Source organism: Colletotrichum jinshuiense, chromosome 5 (genome assembly GCF_051148585.1).
Source record: "Colletotrichum jinshuiense chromosome 5, complete sequence".
NCBI lineage: Eukaryota > Fungi > Ascomycota > Sordariomycetes > Glomerellales > Glomerellaceae > Colletotrichum > Colletotrichum jinshuiense.
Genome location: NC_139312.1, coordinates 121,718 through 140,515, shown reverse-complemented (window position 1 = coordinate 140,515; position 18,798 = coordinate 121,718). Strand labels below are relative to the sequence as shown.

Sequence of the window (18,798 nt, the reverse complement as noted above, 5' to 3'; positions counted from 1 at the left end):
GCCCGACCGCCAGCGCTGATCGTAAGTTAAGGTTGATGAAATACACTTTCGCGGCTAACATTACTCATATTCTGTTGCGGCTGTAGGCGGACAAGCACTTTTGAAAGCTCCATTGCCACATGCGTGGGCGCGATAGGGGAGCCATCACGTAACAATAAAGCCTGCAAATCATCTCGGAGAACGGCCCCACATAGCCCGCAGCGGGATCGATACCTTAAACTGCAGTTCAAAATGCGCTGGTTGCCAAACTTCTCCAGAATCTTGTCATTTCAACGAGTCAGTGCCGCTCAGGGGCCGCTTTCGGTGCAACAGTCAGCGAGGGGCATACTGAGCTTCCAAGAAGACTAAAATAACAACAATCTGGGCCATTTGCAAGTGCTGAAGCCGGTGGATGCCCATCCGTTGAACAGGTGGGGAAAAGCTCCCAAAGAGTCCGTGACCAACCATTTCATGTTGTCATGACGAGATGCTCAGCTGCCATCTTTGGCCTTGCCAGCGTCGCAATATAGAGATTTGGGCAGAAAACAAGGCATCTTGGCGCAAGGGTGAGAGCGCTTATTTGCTGTAAAGCACAGATAAAGGAGGTAGTAATCTCGAAGACTGGTATCACTTTCTAGAAACAGGAGCGTGTGGCCAGATGTAAGCATTTCACGGGCCCTTGCAGCTGCGCATTTGTGTGCAAGCGGGCGCGGGATCAGGCCAGGAACACCGCAAAGGATGAGCATCCTCCGCACGACTGCCGCCCGTCTCCAGTTGACCCCTCTCTGCCTCTCCAGATATCACGGCCCCAGATTCAAAGTCCAAGGGAACAAAAGGGCAGCCGCCAGCGATACGGGGTGCAGGGGCGACATGCACCCTGTCTGCGTGATGGCCTCGGCAGATGATGCCTGTGCGCAGGGGCAGCCGCAGACCTTCCTCATTGGGGATCGCCCGCCGACGCAATGGGACGACCTTATCGATCAGGGCTTGATATCCGACATGACTTGCACTAACCAAAACCTCCCCGCCCGACCTGAGCGTCGGCTACTGGCCAAGGACCGTTTACGGGATTCGGTGGTTTGGCTAAACAGAAATCTGATGGGACTTTCTGCTTGAGGTTTATGTTTACTGGGTCTTTTTTGTTGAATGCTGGTTTGTGGGTAATGGTTACCATCTCTTTCAAGAAGGCGGTTACCTCCCTCACACAAGGCAAATCTCTCGAACTCGAGACCAACGGAAACGCGATTTTCTTGGGAACTCATCAGTCCTTGCGCTAATGCTATTGGTTCTTCTGTTCATGGGATGTTCATTTAATTACCGCATTACCAAACACACATAGCCACAAAAGCAAGCCGCCTTTCACGAGACTGATGGAGTTACTTCTTCAGACGTTCACTCGCAGATTTGTATTACCAAGCCTCTATCAATGAGGAAGGTGTTCTAGTTATTCGCCTCTCCTGACCACCAGAGAAACCGTCTTCATGCATTATCTGAGCTTGGAAAGGTTGCATATTTAAAGCCTCTGACGGACTAAGCAATCGGAGCATTGTATGTATTACACAAAAACTTGACAAGATATTTGTCAAAGGTTCGTCGGGCGGTGATCAAGTATTCAAAGAGGTACAGAATGAACAGTAGAGCATGTATCATATATGTACAACAACACATAGAATGGATGCATCGTGTAAAAAAGAACATACGACGGCCTAGTTGCTAGTTGGGGTTTTAAAGATATGCCTCCAACTGGCAAATTTAGATGATGTTACACAAAATGTAGCGATGCAATTGTAAAGTGCTGGCAGTTAAATACAATAAATAGTCTCCAATATGTGAGAAATGCAAAATGCCTTCAAGCAACAAACAAAACGCCCGTGAAAAAAAGAAAGATGCATTTTCTTAACCCACACAGAATCAACGTCACGACGCGCTTCTTCACAAAGCCCCCAAAACACCGCTGAGAAGCCCAATCAACTCATCGGCTGTGGCCGAAGAGACTCTCAATGAAGATCCAAAGACTCCAATATCCATGCCGCCTTCATTAATGGAGGCTTCAATATCCAGTGCATCCTAGAAACGGCGTTAGTCTTTGCTTCGATCAATTCCAGAGTCAAGGGGTACGTACCGGGAACGCGTCCCGAACCGCGTTATCTTCAAGCCAGCGTGGAGAACAGTTCGCTGAACTGCCATCGTTGGCGAGTTTCTTTGCAATTTCCCCTACTTCCTCTGAATCAGAGACAGACTCGAGGGATAGGTCGCCTTGCTTCAACACCTCGTTATTCTCGTCGCCTAGATGGAGGAAATTGACAAATGTATCAATCTCGACGCCGGTCCAGTCCTTGAGCTCCCAGAGCCCAGAGGTAGCGTGAGATGAAATGAGGTGAAAGTCCTCCTGCACCTTCTTGGCGACCTGGAAAATATCGGCGTCCCTTTCAATTTGGACTTTGAGCGGGATCAAGTTGAGTGTGGGGAACGTTCCCTCCAAGCCTTCAGCCAAGGTCCTGTTGGCATAGTAGATACCAAAGACGACATTCTTTGGTTCGGCCAAAGACGGCTCGCTTCTAACTTGCCGAAGTGCCTTTGCTGTTGCCGCGAAAAAGAGTGCCGGCAGGCCTACACCTGCTTGGGAGCAAGCTGCCTGAAGTTGGGTGACTTCTTTGACGGCAGAACGCTTGAGAACCGAGATTCTATCCATAGAGTGTGACGCGTCTGCAGTATTTGGAGGAGCTGCTGAAGAAGCCCCTTCCAAGTATTTTGTCCAGAACGCCCTGTCTCGTTCTTTGACATCGTCAGAATTGTGTGACGCAAGGAATGATTTCCACGAATCCAACTTGAGTGGTTGAACAGGGACTTGCGTTTGAATTCTTGATAGGAAGCTTTGCATCACCCCTGGAAGGCTAAAGCCGTCGTAGAGCGAGTGCTGGATGCTCAGCTGTAGAAGCCAAGTTTTCTCGTCTGTGTTCTTGGCACTGAGTCGCACTTGAGGCCAGGATTGCTCCGGTTTCTGTACTGACGCAGAAATGTCTTCGTTGAAGATGATGTGTCTATGTGGCCCATCACATCCGGGTTGAAGAACAAATTGCACAAATGGGAGCGACCTTTCTTGAGTCGCGATGAGGCAGGTTCGAAGAATCGGCTCGGAATCAATCAAAGCTGCCCAAGCCGTCTCCAACTGGCTCGCGGTAACTGGTCCATGGAGACGGTAGAAAAAGTCTGGGTAGAAAACGTGTCCTTGGGCATTATGCCAGGCAGAAACCATGTAGACCTGCATCGGCAGTGGAGGCAGAATCTCCTCAACTTGGTCTCTGATCAGGCCAGTCTTGAGCAGTAGTGCATCGGTATCGATTGAGTCTGGCAGTTTGTACGTGGAGGCGCTGGTGCGCTGGCTTTCGGGCGTGTTGCCGTCACTGCCGCCGGTCCTGGATTGAGCCTGCTGTGCCATTTCCTCAATCGATTTCGCGGTCAAAAGAGCGCGGACGCCGAGGTTGATTCCCGCCTTCCGGAGTATTGAAGAGACTTTGATGGTGCTGATGGAATCCAGCCCCAGGTTATACAGCGTGTGGCACTTTTTGATGGACTGGACTTCAACGCCCGCGGCTTGAGAGAGCACCCCTCGGATAATGCTTTCCGTGTTTGTCCATTCGGTTTCTTTTGCACCCTCTGTTACTGGCGGCTTTGAAATTGTCGAGGGTGTCGGCTTTCTTGCTTGGAATGATGGCAACCGGCAGATGGAAACATCGTCGCCCTCGAAATGAAGAAGATTGGCATCAGGCGTCTCGATAATGTACTGCAGGGCCCTGTCGAGTTGATGAAGCAGTTGATGCGTCATCTTCTCGGAGACAAATGTGTCCTGGCCGGCAATGCGCCAGATGAGGCTCCTTGAAGTAACTTCAAGTTCGGCACAGACTGCGAATTCCGTTGCAGATGAGCCCTGAACAGACTTCATGACAGGGTTTTCGGGTCCTGATTCGGGGTTCTTCTGGAGGATGAAGAGAGTGTTGAAAAGCCGTCCCCCGGCGACACTCTGAGCTTTTCGGAGAGGGTAGTTCTGGAACTCCACAATGTCGCTCGTGGTTTCCTGCAGGTAGCGCAGGAAGGTCGTTGTCGAGCCGTGGAGGAAGCATCGCACCGCCACCGTGTTCATCGTCGGGAACATGAGATCCTGTGCTTGTTCCGAGTCGCGTCCCGCCAGGACCACGCCGAACGTGACCTCGAGAGTCTGAAGCAAGGTCGCAAGGGCTGAAGCCCAGCAGGCTTGGCCCAAAACTTGTAGGCTGATGGCATGGCGTTTGCAGAACGCCGTCACTTGGTCCTGCTTGAAGCTCGATACAGCCTCAGTCCTGTGCGTGACTGAATTAGACAATTGATCCGTAGGCTGTCTCTCGGACAAGAGTGATGGCTGTGTGTTGGAAAGGTACTGGGACCAGAATTTTCTAGCCTGGTCTGTTGGCGTCTTGACAAGGCCATGGAGATAGGGCTCAACCGCCGGGCGATCGCCGAGGTGGCCTTGGTAGGCTGCAGCAACGTCTTGGTGTAGCAGAGACAGAGACCATCCGTCGTAGAGCGCATGTGAAATAGAAAGGACAAGGAGCGACTTGGTTTCGTTGGAAACAATGGAGAGTTGGAGTAATTCGGCTTGTCCTTGCGCGGTTCGGGCGCTGTTTGTGTGCTTGTTGATAACATTTTGCACGTCGGCCTGATTTGTCTCGTGCTGCCTGATTATCGTGGGGAAGTTGGACTTCAAAATGACTTGCGCAAATGTCTGCTCCAAGGTCGGGTCCTCAATCTGAACAAACACTGTTCGCAAAATGGGCGAGCGCTCAATTACTTGCTTCCAAGCCTTTTCGAACTTTTCGATGTCCAATCCATCCGCAAGTTCCAAGACATCATGGTTGAAGTACTGGCCAAAGTCTGACTGCAGCATATCGGCAACCATAGACTCCTGGAGCGGTGTAGGCGGCAGGACTGCTTCCGCATCCTGAAGATCAAACTGAGTTGATTCGACAGCTTCCCGGAGCTTCTTCTTAAGATCGTCAAAGCCGGATTGCTGACTAGTTTCTGTCGAAGATGTTGTGTTGTTTCTCAGGATCTTGGACATGGACTCAATTGTTTGCGACCGCATGAGCTGAGACAAGGTGAGCTCGTAGCCGCTGTGCTTGAGCCGAGCAGAAAGTTTGACGAGATCAATGCTGTCAAGCCCCAGCTCAAGAAGCGCCATGGTCTCGGTGATGCTGTCTTCGGAAGTGCCTGCCAGCGCAGCAATCTCTTTTCTCAAGGCCAGAGCCGTCGGCGTCCACTTGAAACTTGATATGTTTAGGTCAAGCTCGTGGTCCGTCATTGCATCGCCGTCGATGGACTCGGGCCTAGAGGTCAAGGGTGTTCGCGGCGACGCAGCTGTCGAGGCTTCTCGTGAAGGGTTTTCGGTGACAGGCAAAGAATGGGTACCTCTTGATGTCACGTCAACCATGGCCTCGTCGATCTCCTCAAACAGGGAATTCATAGTCGCTTCGTCCGCTACATCTGCGTGGGCAACGATCTGGACCCGCAGTTTGCCATCGGGGGTTGCCGACGCTTCAAAAGCCAGGGGGTAGTCGGATACGCTGTAGTCATCCATGATGGACCACATTCCGGATGGCTCTGCCGGACGAGTAGATTCGATTTGGAAAACGAAAAGGTTCTCAAAGATATGGCGGCCTCTCGACTTGGTGCACCATTTCTGTATGTTTCGCAGAGGCACGTGTTGGAATTGCAGCACCGCGGTGTTGAATTCGTGGCATTTCTGGATCAGAGACAGCCATGTGTCCCCCTCCTTGATTCCAGCGTAGAAAAGAAGGGTGTTGAATAACGGCCCGATGGTGTTCTCAATTTGATCCATGTCAATGGACCGACCAGAGACAATTACTCCAGTCGCCGTATTGCCCGGGAAATGCTTCTTGAATACCGACGTCCAGAGAGCCAGGACGACTGACTGCAGAGTAACGTTAAGTGATCTGCGTAGAGTCTCCAGGTTGCGTGCCGAGTACGTCTTCGTTCTTGTGATCACAGTTGCGGAGTCCCCAGATTGAAGTCTGGGAAGGGTGTCGAACGAGCAACTCCTCAGATGCTCAACCCAGAACTGGCGGCTTGCGTCGTAATTTGCCAGAGGGCCGTGTGCAAGGGTGTCCAAAAACGACGGTGCCACCTCGTGTTCTTTGTGCAAATACTCTGCGGAGACCCAACGCAGCATGGCCTCGAAACTCGTGCCGTCGTACAAGGCATGGAAAATATGGACAACAAGCACTGTCTCGTCGCCTAGCTGAGCTACGATCAGCTCCAGCGGCTTGGAAACGTTCTTCGTGTTTTGGTGTATTAAGCTCTGCAAGGCACCCGAGAGCTGCGACTCGACCTCAGCGGGGGTGTGGCCTCGCAGGTCTCTCCATAACAGCTCCGCGGTCTTGACAGCAACTTGCGCAAATCCAGCAGGCGTCTGGATAAAGCTGGTCCTCAAAATCGCGTGGGCTTGTACTAGTGCTTCGCAAGCACGCTTCAGCTTCTCAATGGAAACTGCCGGGGCGAGTTTGAGACGGAATGCAGTGAAATAGGCCCCCTCGTCCTGATCAGACATGAATCTGGAGAGCATGCCTTCTTGGAGAGGCGTGCATGGTGCAACGTATTCAATGTCTCCATCATTGACAAGTGAAAGTTCTTGCACAGATAGAGATCGGTATCGGTGACCAAAAGCCTGGATGAGCTGGCGTGCCTCTTGAACGCCGCTAGTCTCTTTTGAAGAATCACTCTGCTGGAGGGCCTCGGCCAAGTCAACCAAGGCCGGGTTCCTCAGAATGATCTTGGGCGATGCGCCTGCCAATCCATTCTTGCGTAGTAGTCTCGATAGTCTGAGAGCTGAGATGGAGTCAACGCCAAGGTCGAATATGTTGCTCGACAAAGAAACACCGGCATCCTCGCCCACAAACTCTTGCATTGTTGACACGACCTGCCTCTGGATTTCATTGGTTGGCTCGGAGGCTGCTCTGGCGGATGGCGACAGCTGGACCAACTTCTCAGGTGTAAGAGTGCGGAACAATTGGTTCAACTGTTTGATATCTGCCTTGTTGTTGGGAGAAAGAGGGATACGTGGGACCTGGAAAATGTACGATGGTACCATGTATCCTGGAAGAGTATCTCTGCAGGCTTTCTGGACGGAACGGACGAGGGCGGCAGTGTTTGCATCGTTGAGAACTTGGAGCTCGTCTTTTGATGAGCCTGTGGATTTGCAGCTGACAAACGTGACCAGCAGGTCTTTATCCAGGCTTCCGTGCTTGGTGACCAGAGTGGCGACGTCGCTGATCTCGGAAACTCGAGTGCGGATGGAATGGTTGATCTCGCCTATCTCGAGGCGCTGTCCTCTCAGCTTGACCTGGTCATCGGCGCGGCCAAGGAAGTCAAAGCACCCGTCGTGCAATAATCTAACAAGATCCCCGGTGCGGTAGACACGCTCGCCAAGTTTTTCGAGGTATGGAAACCGTTCGTTGGTCAATTCCTGTCGGTTCAGGTATCCTTTGCCGACAAGCTTCCCGGACACGCACAGCTCACCGACACCGCCCTTCATGACTGGGATGTCGGTTCCTGGGAGCAGCACGTAAGACCCAACGTTGTCGAATTGCTTGCCGATGTTGGAGGCACGGCCGTTCTGTGGTACTCTTTGGTACATAGTGACTCCGATTGTGGCTTCAGTAGGGCCATAGGCGTTGTAAATGACGCCAACGGGGCCCCAGACGTCGAGGATTTCTTGCTTCAGTGCCTCTCCTCCGGTGATGAAGACTCCCCTTGAAAGGCTTGGAACCTCTGACGGGTCAAGAAGACGCGCCAAGCTGGGCGTTAAGTCGATATGGGTGATGTTAAGGCGACGGATTGTGCCGGCAAGATCGTCGAGGATGAGATCCCTAGGCGCGCCAACTAGCATCATTCCCACGGACCAACTCCAGTATTGTTCCAATACCGAGACGTCAAAATGGAAAGAGGCAAACTGTAGCCATTTTGATGTCTCATCCCAGTGCCCGTCAAATAGCCTCTGGAATGCCTTCATGGCCTGCACAGCATTTTCATGGGTAATCTCACACCCCTTTGGCGTTCCTGTGGTGCCAGAGGTGTACAGACAGTACGAGTTATCCTGCACACTGAGAGACTCGGGGGAAGTGAAATGCTGCGATGCAGTATCAAGCAGGGCATCATCAACATGGATGAGTGGCTGGTCGACAGTGAAGTCGATGTCCATATCGGTCAGCAGCGCAAGGGCGCCAGAGTCCTTGAGAATAAACTCCTTTCTCGCTTTCGGCGCCGACGGGTCCAAGGCCAGGAAAGCGCAGCCGGATTTGAGGATACCGAGGATCGAGAAACAGGCCTCTGGGCATTTGTCGAAGTGGATGGCAATGGTGTTCCCGACCTTTGCGTACGGTGCCAGGACATTCGCGACTTGATTTCCCCTCTCGTTGAGCTCGCGGAAGGTCCACTGCCTCGATATCGGAGTTTCGCCGTCAAACCCGGTAACGAACTCCAAGGCAACCTTTCCAGCGTGTGTTCGAGCTTTCGTCTCAACAAAGCCGTGCAAGAACTGTTCTTCAGAGGGAATTGTAGGCTCTAGCGGAGGAACAATGGAGAAGATAGAAGGGTCGTTGGTCCACAAGTCGTTTGCGTTTTCGTGCGGGTTTTGAGCGAGATGTTGCAGCACAGCGTCAAACTGGTTAAGCAGATAGGATGCTTGAGTCTTGGGCAGAACGTCGGTCTTAAATGAAAGCCGCAACTGGATATCTCCACTCATAAGCGGCTCTACCTCCAGAGATACCGGATAATCCAAGTTGCCCTCGTCGCTTATCGTCTGCCACGGGAAGTCCGGGGCACTGTCATCCGGCATCCGCTGATAGACAAGCAATGTGTCAAACACTCTTGTGTTCGGGTATCCGAGCCACCGTTGGACCTGTGCAAGAGGTGCATTTTGATGCTTGAGGAGCTGATTGTTGTAGTCCAACATCTGATGGAGAAGTTCCGAGTTTGACTGTCTGTTGTGTGCAATAACAGGAACCGTGTTGATGCACGGGAAGACAGCGTCCTTCGTTTCATCGTCTAGCCGGCCTGACAAGACAACACCAAAGACAACGTCTTCTTCACCGAGATATGCCGAAAGAACCCGCGTAAAGGCCGCTTCTAGCAGGGCTTGTATCGGGAACCCAGCTTGCTTCGCATTGTCGGTGAGGCTGGTGAAGCTGGTTCCGGCCAATTTTTGGGCCACGAGTAGCTCCGGGGACTTTTCTGTCAGGGGTGTCAAAGTCGGGAAGCGATTAACCACAACTTCCGATGCTTTCTGTTTCCAGAATTCTTGGGACCCAGCGGTGTTGACAGAAGCTTGCAGAATTTTGGAGAGCGCCTGCTCGATGGGTGGGTGGCTTGATATTGACTTGTCCGCGAGAAGAGACCCCAAATCCCTCAAGATCAACTGAAGAGAGTAGGCATCGTAGAGGGCATGGTGCATAACTAGATGCATCGTGACACTCGAATGACCACTGTCGAGAGCCAGAGCCCACGGTGGATGTTGCAGCGACCGCAAAACATTGTGCGCAGTGTCGAGCTTCCATTTTGTGACGTTGAATGGCTCCGCACCGTTGTCGGGAACTGTGAGTGGGAGCTGCGAGTTCTCGGGTGCGTATTGCACCATTGCAAATGAGGCATCCCGGTGCTGATTGGGCACAAATCCCGTCCTCAGAATTGAATGAGAAGAGAACAGGGTGTCCCATGCGTGTCGGATCCTGTCCAGGGAGATGTCTTCTTTGAGTGCAAAAGACATGTAGTTGAGGTAGTCTTTCCCTTCGGACTGGATGAAGTCGTTGAGCATGGCGCACTGCAATGGCGAACAAGGCAGGGTTTTCTCAACGCCATGAACCAAAGAAGAGTCATCCACTTGTAGCTCAAATTTTGTGAAGTCGTAAGGTGCAGTTTCCTGCGAGGGTGTGTTCCCGAGACGACTCGCCATCTTCGCACAGGTAGGGAATTCGATGACGTCCAAGGCAGACAAATCCAAGCCTTGACCACGCAACATAGCGGCGAGTTGAACTGCATTGATGCTGTCCAAGCCGAGCTGGAAAATGGATGTGTTTCTGCCGATATTCGAGTGTGAAGCCTTTGATAGTTCAGCCACACTTGAACGAATGCGCTTCTCTGCGTCGCTCCATTCTTCCGCATCAGCCGCCGTTTCGGCTTCCGGGTGGTCAAATTGCTCGGAAATCTTCTCCACAACAATGTTTTCCAAGGCTTTTCTTGCATCTGATGCAAGATTATCTCGTGTTGGTATGCTTGAAGCGGGATGGGTAGCTATGCTAGAAGCAAGTTGCAAAAATACTTCGGCTAGTCCAAGCAAAGTCTCTTGCGTCACGTTTTTTCTGTGTCTGTAATTAGCGCATGAGCTAATATGGTTTAGAATGCGTGATGAGAACATGCCTGTTTGAGTGCAACTTGACAGTTATAGAATCGCTGCGAGGATTCGGGATCAGCTCACAAACAAGAGGCACCTGCAAATTCCAATTAGTAGGTTACTTTCTACCAGATCATTGTCGGTATGGTTGTGAACGCAGAGACTCACATCCATGGTTCCGTTGTCTTCCACTAGTTCCCAAACGGAAGACAGTCGCTCCGCCTGGGGTTGCTGCAGGAGAAGGAGAGAGTCAAAAAGCTGCTTGCCGCTCTTCGAGGCTCCATGTTGAATCGATCGCAGGGGCGTGTATTGATGTTCCAACAGTCGAGGGTTTAGATTTTGGAACTTCTTAAGCAAAGCCATAAACTGGGCTAGCGGCGCCACTTCAACCCTTACGGGAAGGGTGTTGAAACATGGCGCAACGAGTCGATCAATGCCATCTAGCGACGACGCTCTGCCGCTCATGACGTTTCCGAAGCAAATGTCTCTCTCTTCGTAAACAAGACTCAGGAGAACCGACCACACTGTCTGGAAAAACGACAATGTCGAGACACCTGATGCCTTGCCTATCGCTTGAAGTTGGCTAAGTGTTATGTCCAGCGGCTTCGTCACGACAGTGGTCGAATCTTCGCCAGGTGCTGACGGGGACTTGGAGGAAATATTGTACTGCGTGGGCCGGAAATCTTCGAATTGGCTCTTCCAAAAGTCGTTTGTGCCGTCCGGCAAGTTGAGGACTTCGAGAAGCATGGGTGCGTAGTCAATTGGGGCGTCGAGGTTCTTTCCAGTTGCGAGTTGCTCAACCTCCGCGAGCAATACATCTATTGCCACACCATCGTAAAGCGCGTGATGGCAGGCGAATGAAAAGAAGACGTCGGATCCTGTCTTGAACACAGAAAATGACAACGGCGGTATCTTCGAATCCAGCGCAGAATCCAGCGCACTTGAAAGTTCTTGTGCGACTTGCTCGGATGCTTCTCTCAGGCTGCTTGCTTCTACAGTGTGCCATGGCACTGGCCAAGATTCGAGAACGACCTGTGCTACGGCATGTCGAGAGTCTCTTGTAGTGACAAAACATGTCCGAAGAATCCCATGTCGTTGACACATTTGTTCCCAGTACCCTTTCATGTCTGATTCGGGGACGTGTATCTTGAAGATCATCTGGTTGGAGTAGGATGAACCCGTCGTCGAGGAAAGCATGGCTTCTTGCAGCGGTGTGCAGGGCAAGACCGCGGAGACAACCTTTCCTTCTGCTGCAAAATCTCTCTTCACTTCATCGACGAAATCTTCAGGGAAAATCGCTGCGGTGCTGATGGCGGGGGCGGGGGCTGCTTCAGTCGCTTGGGAGAGCACCTGCGCCAAGCGAGCAACGCTCCCGGCCCGAAGAATCATCGACACGGGCACCCTGCGATGGAAAACACCTTGCAAGGCCCTGGCGAGGGAAATGGCGGAGATTGAATCCAGTCCGACGGCAGCAAATGGTTGCCATCGAGTGATTTCATCCTTTGAAACGCCAAGAACCTGCGAAATGGCTGCCTCAATCGCCTTCTCCTCTTCGGACCAGGCAGTTTCGTCATCTTGCTTCTGTAGGGAGCCTGCAGCCAGGTCCAAGTAGTCCCGGTTGAAATCGCGGAAAGCTATTTGCAGCTTGGTTCTATCAACTTTGCCACTTGAAGTCAACGGCACAGAACTGATCGGAACCAAGTAGCTGGGTACCATGTAGGCAGGCAGGCGTGACCGAAGCAGTCCAAAAAGAGAGTTGTTTGCTTCGACCAAGCTGCCGTCAATCGGCAATGTCTTGTATTCCGCGTGGGTGGACTGGGCGGGAACATAGAAGACAGACAGCTGAGATGCGGACGAATTTTCGCGATTCACAATGACGACTGCGCTCGAAGTCGCAAGACCAGACGTGGTGAGAATACTGCTGATCTCCCCAGTGTCGATGCGCTGTCCGCGCAGTTTCAGTTGATCGTCCATTCGACCGAGTACCATCAGAGACCCATCGGGAAGCATACGGCCCATGTCGCCTGATCGATAAATCCTGCCGAATTGTGCATGGTCGAGGAACTTCGATTTGGTGAGCTCTGGCATACCCAGGTAGCCTGCTGCGACTTGGTCGCCTCCGAAGCAGAGTTCACCAACGCAACCGATGGGGGCGGGTTGAGTGGTTCCAGACCCAAGGACAAATGTTGAAGTGTTCTCAAACGAGAATCCAAGATGATCGATGAAGTCACCAGGATTCATCTTTCTGACTGTGCAGATATTTGTTGTTTCGGCCGGTCCGTATCCTGTGATTTGGTAAGCCTACCGAAAACAGTTGCAAAGCCAAATAGGAAACTTACCTTGGTATAGATAGCCGGTCCATTTGTTGGCCACGACGGCGGTCATGGGCTCTCCTGCAGTGACGAGGAATTCCACATTGGGTACATTGCGAGGATCAATTAAAGAAGCCACCGTTGGCGTCAAGCTGAGGTGAGTGCATTCCAAAAATCGGATGGCTTCCTCCAAATCTTCAAAAAGGGTATCATTGGAACCAGAACACAAACATGCGCCAACCTTCCAGGCAAAGAAAATTTCAAAAACGGAAACATCGAACGCCTGTGAGCATGCTTGCAGGAAACGGGAACCGTTACTGTGAGGGTATATCCTGGATAGTACGTCAAGGTTGCTCACGATGTTTTCCTGGGTGACCACGACGCCTTTGGGGGTTCCTGTCGTTCCAGAAGTATAGATGACGTATGCTGGTCGAGATGGATTTGAGGGCAAGCACATGTTCTCGTCCATGTTGCTGGACATGTCAATGGACGGGATATCCATGAATATGCAGTTGGCGAGATCTCCCAAAGCGGCTGAAATCTCAACATCGGCCACACAAATTTTTATCTCTGCCTGCGTCAATATGCCCCGTGTTCGTTCTGTTGGCGTGGTTGGCAGAAGAGGCAAATATGCGCAGCCAGCCTTGAGGATTCCAAGCATTGCTGCATAAAGATTGATCGACTTTTCCATGATGAGACCTACAATACCGCCCTCTGACGCGCCGTGCTCTCGAAGCCAACGTGCAATCTTGTTGGCCAGGGAGTTGAGGTCACCGTACGAGATGGTGTCAACGGCCTCGTGTTGAAGGGCATTCGCAAACTGTATCGCTGTGGCGTAGGGCGTGGCACTCGCTGATTGCTCGAAAGTGGCCGCCAAATCCGGGATTGTAGAGAGATTCGAGGGGTTTGTGTTATAGACAGACGTCAATTCCGGAGCGAAGGACTCCCCGACAGTGTTGATATGGCTATGAGGCTGGCGAAGGAGATGCAACACCACTGACTCAAGTTGCTCTGCCAGCAGATCAGCGTGCTCTGTAGAGATTGCATCTGTATGGTAGGTAAGACGACAAACCGGCCCCTCGGAAGAAGGCTCAATCTCAACAAGAAGACTAGTTTCTAGGTAGTCTTGGTGAGAAATCTCTCGCACTTTGCCCGGTTGCGGTTGCTGGCTGTAAAGAGACTCCTGGTAAACAAAAAGCACATCGAATAGTGCCTCTCCAGGGTTCACCCCTGCAATCTTCTTGATGTCGGTCAATGGAAGAATACCGTGTTGTAAAACCTGGCGGTTGGTGGAGTGAATGTCGCGGACAATGTCAGCAATAGATGTGAGCCCAGCCAGGTTTATTCTCAACGGCGTTGTTGTGATACAAGGCCCCATTGTACGCTCGATATTCGTCACTGGGATGGTTCTGCCTGAAGATACTGAACCAATGACAACATCGGTCTGTCCCTGTACGTGTGCCCAGAGCCAAAGAAGTCCAGCCTGGAAAAGAACCTGAGGATGGCAGCTAAACTTCCGGGCAGTTTCGTCCAGAAGACTTTGAGAAATGTTCAACTTTTTGATATTTGTTTGAACCCCACGACTTTTGGGGGGACGGCCCATCAGGCGTGGTAGATTATGCCGTTGCCAACCCAGCAGGTGATCAGCCCAGAAACTACGTGCCTCGTCCATCCAGTTCTGGGTTGTCGTATCGGTGTAAAATCTGGCCACATCCTGGTATTGCGGCCGCGACTTTGGGGATCGACCGGCTGCCAAAGCAGAAAAGTCCTCAACCAACATATCGACAGACCATCCATCGTAAATAGCATGATGTAATTGGAACAGTGCAACCGGCCCCTTGCTTTGCTTACCATCTCGGATTTGGACTCTAAGTGGGCGTAGATAGTCTTCGTCAGATGCCAGTTGGAATTCATGGTCAAATTGATCAACGGTTTGGATAGCAGACTGAGACAATTGGCGGAAGGTGACATGAGAAAAACCTCGACCAAAGGATACAAATCCTGAGCGTAAAATGCAGTTGTTCTCTGCGATTTGATGTGTCCACTTCTCAATGTCTTGAGTAGTAATATCTGGAGGGAACTCCAGTTCGATCCAGTTGCAGTATGCTTGAGAGTTGACGGACGTTTCTGCAAGCATTGAGTTCTGGAGCGGTGTACACCAGAAGAGGCGTTCAATTTCGCTCTGCAACAGTGCGAGATTCTCATGCTGTTCTAGCACTTGGCTGATTTGTATCTCGGCCGAATCTGCACCGCTTATCGGAGCGTCTTCTTGACTTGGTGTTGAGGAGGATTTTTCTGCTTGAAGTGTGGTGCACAAGGCAGATAGAGTTTTGGACCGCAGAACATCCGTCGCGGACGTTTGAAATCCCCTTTCCCGCAACGCTGAAGCAAGCCTGATTGCCTTGAGAGAGTCTATCCCTGACGATGCGAGGTGTGCCGATAATGAAACTTGGAACCCGAGACAGTCCGATACGATGGCTGATATTTCTCGCTCCAATGGATTACTCGTTTCGGGATGCGCGGTGCTATGAGACTCCGTTGGAGTTGTTGATATTGCGTAATCGCTCTTTAGTTGCTTTCGGTCCACTTTCCCTGAAGGCAACCGAGGAAAGCTTGTCTTGATAACGACATTGCCGGGAACCATGAATGAAGGTAACCACTTGCGGCAAGTGTTGATGACATCCTCAGCCTGGTCCTCTGATTTAGAGTCGTCATCGAAGGCACAGAATGCAACGAGAATTCCTCCAATAACCATGGCGATGGCACTGTGGCATCCTTCGGTGCGCATCGCTGCCTGTTCCACCTCACCGAGTTCAATTCTCTGACCACGCAGTTTGACCTGGCCGTCAGATATTCTTCCAAGGCACTCTATTGTTCCATCTGGTTTCATTGTTGCCTTGTCCCCGGTGCGATAAACGGGGCCGTACGGGGTATCGATAAATGCTGCACTCGTTTGCTCTGGCCTGTTAAGATAGCCACTGGCTAGTTGATAACCACCAACAACGAGTTCTCCAGGCTCTCCAAGTGGGAGGATTCTGAAATCGTACGGACTGCCCTCTTCGGGAATTGCAGTGACAAAACACGAGACTGAGTCCAGGGGGAAGCCAATATTCGAGGAAGGACAGTCTCCGGGGTATTGCGGCCGAAGGGTGCTGCATGAAGTTAGTAATTTGTCGCTGCAATGGCTACTTGCGGAGGGAAACCTACCAATGAATTGCAGCTTCAGTTGGTCCGTACATGCCCCATAATATGCTTTCTGCCTCTTCACTGCCACCAAACTCCCGGACAACGGGCTCCGTCAACATCTCACCGATCGTCAAGAGAAGCTTCAAGCAAGGAGCGTTCTTCCGTGAGCGGAGAAGACTACCAGCAACCGTCGGTGTCAACTCGCAGGCATCAACTTGCAAAGTCCTGATGGCTTCTGGTAGATCATTGAGCATACGACCGCGATCGCAAGAGACTAGAGTAGATCCTCGGAAAAGGGGGAAGAAGATTTCGAACACGGATACATCGAAAGTTGGCGAGGCAAACTGAAGAAAGCGCCTAAAACTCGGAATATGACGGTCGTGAGCCAGGAGACTCTGAGTCGCAGCATCGTGCGATACACCAACGCCTTTAGGTGTGCCAGTGGAGCCAGATGTGTACATGACATAGGCAAGACGCTGAGGCGTTGTCTCCTGTTTTGAATTGCATCTTATTTGTGGTAATCCGTGAACTTCCTCTTCATCCACTACGATGATGGTTCTTTCTGCATCGTCATCTTGTGGGATTTTGGAGATCATGTCCCGGCTGACAACAACGACTTTTGCCGACACATCTTGAAGAATGAACCTTACTCTTTCGGGAGGTGCATCCAGATGCAACGGACAGAAGGCACCACCAGCTTTGAGGATGGCCAGCATCGCAATATAAAGGTGTGGACACTGGGGTATGAGAACTGGCACGACAAAGTCTCCTGTTGTCGAGATGTTCTCTGCAGAGATTCTTGTGGCCAATTCATCCGCGGCGCGGTGAAGCTGCGAATAAGACCATGTTGACTCTTTTCCATGGCTATCCAGTGAGTGAATCGCTGGCAGCGACTCATTTGAAGTGATCTGCACAAGCTCATGGAGCAGTTGAGGACCGGCGATCCTCTTTGGGTGGGGGTTCAAAACCGAGAGCCTAGGCTCTGGCCTGTTGTCGTCCATGTTGGCAGAGTCTTTGGGCGAAGATGCTATTCCGAAGTTGGTGAGCTGATCCATGGGAGCTCTTGCAGAGTTCGAGAAGGTGGTTCGATGTGTAGCACTCTATGTTGGTTCCTAGCATTACAAAAAGGTACTCGCGTATTAGTCGGGGCCCTCTTTTCAACGAAAACGGCACAACGGTCAATGCGCCCAGGCCCAGATGAAGTTGGGCCTGCAGGACGAGGTCAAAGAGACCACGCGCTGAAGAGCGCTCCGTCCAATAAGACAAGTGATGATTCACGAATCCGGTTGTGCAACGGCGGGTTTCCTTAATTGGGTGCTCAGTGACAAGCCACGGGGGCATGCGAGGGGTTGACACGGGGTCGGCTGTGGCCTGCCGGACCTGTAAGATTGCAGCAATTACTCAGCTGGCGCGATGCGTCGAGCAGTTCTGCAACGCTATGCAGTAGGGTCGCTAGAGCTGTGTGTGTCGATGATGAAATATGAGATCGTTCATTCGTGGACGATGACGGCGTGTTGTTAAGAGACGGCTAGCACAGCCCTGTGCGCAGCGTAGATGGTGACCTGTGCGTATGCCCGACGGCTGATAATTCCTGGGACGACTAACAAGGCGTTGCAGGGAAGAGAGGCGCCGTAAATCAAGAAGATGAACTCTGGTGATCTATAGTGCCGCCGGCGGAGGTTTTTCCCCCCCTCTCTCAGTCAGTAGCAGCCTAGACTAACAAGCCACTGCGCTTGCAGTACACAAAAGAGAGCGACTCCGTTGCGGCGGATGCTGGAGTGGCTGATGGGGCGGCCGCGTCGTCAGGTGTTGGCCGTATGGGCGACTAACACGGATATTACCTGGCCGGTCAGCTTGGTCAGTTGGACTGGTGGGTTGGGCTGGTCAAGCTGCGCGCTCCTTCAAACCACACCAAAGGGGTATCCCAGGTCCTGAGGGGCAAATCCGCGCTTATGGCGTCATGACTTGAAATTCGCCGCGACAGTCACTGGCAAGAAAAAAGCACGGGTGCTGCGAAATAAGCTTCAGCGGGCCGTTCAGTTCTATTTAGCAACTCCAACATGGACGACATTCCTTGGACGTCTTGCATGTCCGACTCGGACGTGCGGCCTAAACAGCCTACATGGACGGCGACCGCTGCAGTGGCAAGCCTGCACGGCATGCCGATGGCCGGCAGCCCTATCCGATCTCGTGGTTGGACAAAGCTAGCTCCTGACAGCTGCTGTGCCCCGTGGAGTCCGTTAATCGAACATGCATCCCAATCCGTATTTAATCGGCTGGAGCGACGTTGCCGCTGCCCGAGTCGCCGGTCTGGAAGGGAAGGTGGTTTTATGCTTCCCATGCGGCGACGGTCTCTGGCAAGGCGAGGAGCATCGACTCCTCACTGTCTGCCTCAAAGCTTAGGTCGCCTGTTTATATCCCCTCCATCATAGGTGGTGGTTTGACGGCGCGAATTGTTCTTGGTGTCGGGTTCAACCACGAGCCGGGGGATTCTGCTGCAGTGTACATAGTACCACGGAGAGATCTGATGGTGTATCTAGAACAGGCCATTCTCCCCCAGACGCCACGCCATGATCCGCATCGTGCTCGTCCGTGTTTGCGGCGGGTGGCCGATCTCGTCTGACTGCCGGACAACGGTTTCTAGAAGCGGCAAAGTCCCCGAGCACTTTCCTCTGGAGGCCATTCAGACGGCGGTCCCACGGCGCGGGGCTCTTTTTTGGGGGGGCCACTCAACCACCATGGCTCAGGCCAAGACGATGAGATGGTGGTGGGAAAGACGGCATCTGGCTGGCTAGATGTCGCCTGGGGCCCTGTCTGGGTCACTTGGTGTGACGTCCACAGTAAGCTTGACCCGACGGGATACTCTGTACGGAAGGAAGTCTG

The 18,798-nt window shown here is 52.1% G+C and overlaps 1 protein-coding gene across 1 annotated transcript; it reads right to left on the bottom strand.

The window, feature by feature from the left end:
• Nucleotides 1–1,911: 1,911 nt before the first annotated feature.
• EsH8_V_000032 (uncharacterized protein) lies at nt 1,912–16,970 on the bottom strand (the record flags this gene model as incomplete). Its single annotated transcript, XM_083272548.1, has 6 exons — nt 1,912–2,046; nt 2,102–10,385; nt 10,444–10,514; nt 10,586–12,702; nt 12,757–15,881; nt 15,937–16,970. The coding sequence occupies 6 exons, from the start codon at nt 16,968–16,970 to the stop codon at nt 1,912–1,914; spliced, it is 14,766 nt and encodes a 4,921-aa protein (XP_083125263.1).
• Nucleotides 16,971–18,798: the final 1,828 nt, after the last annotated feature.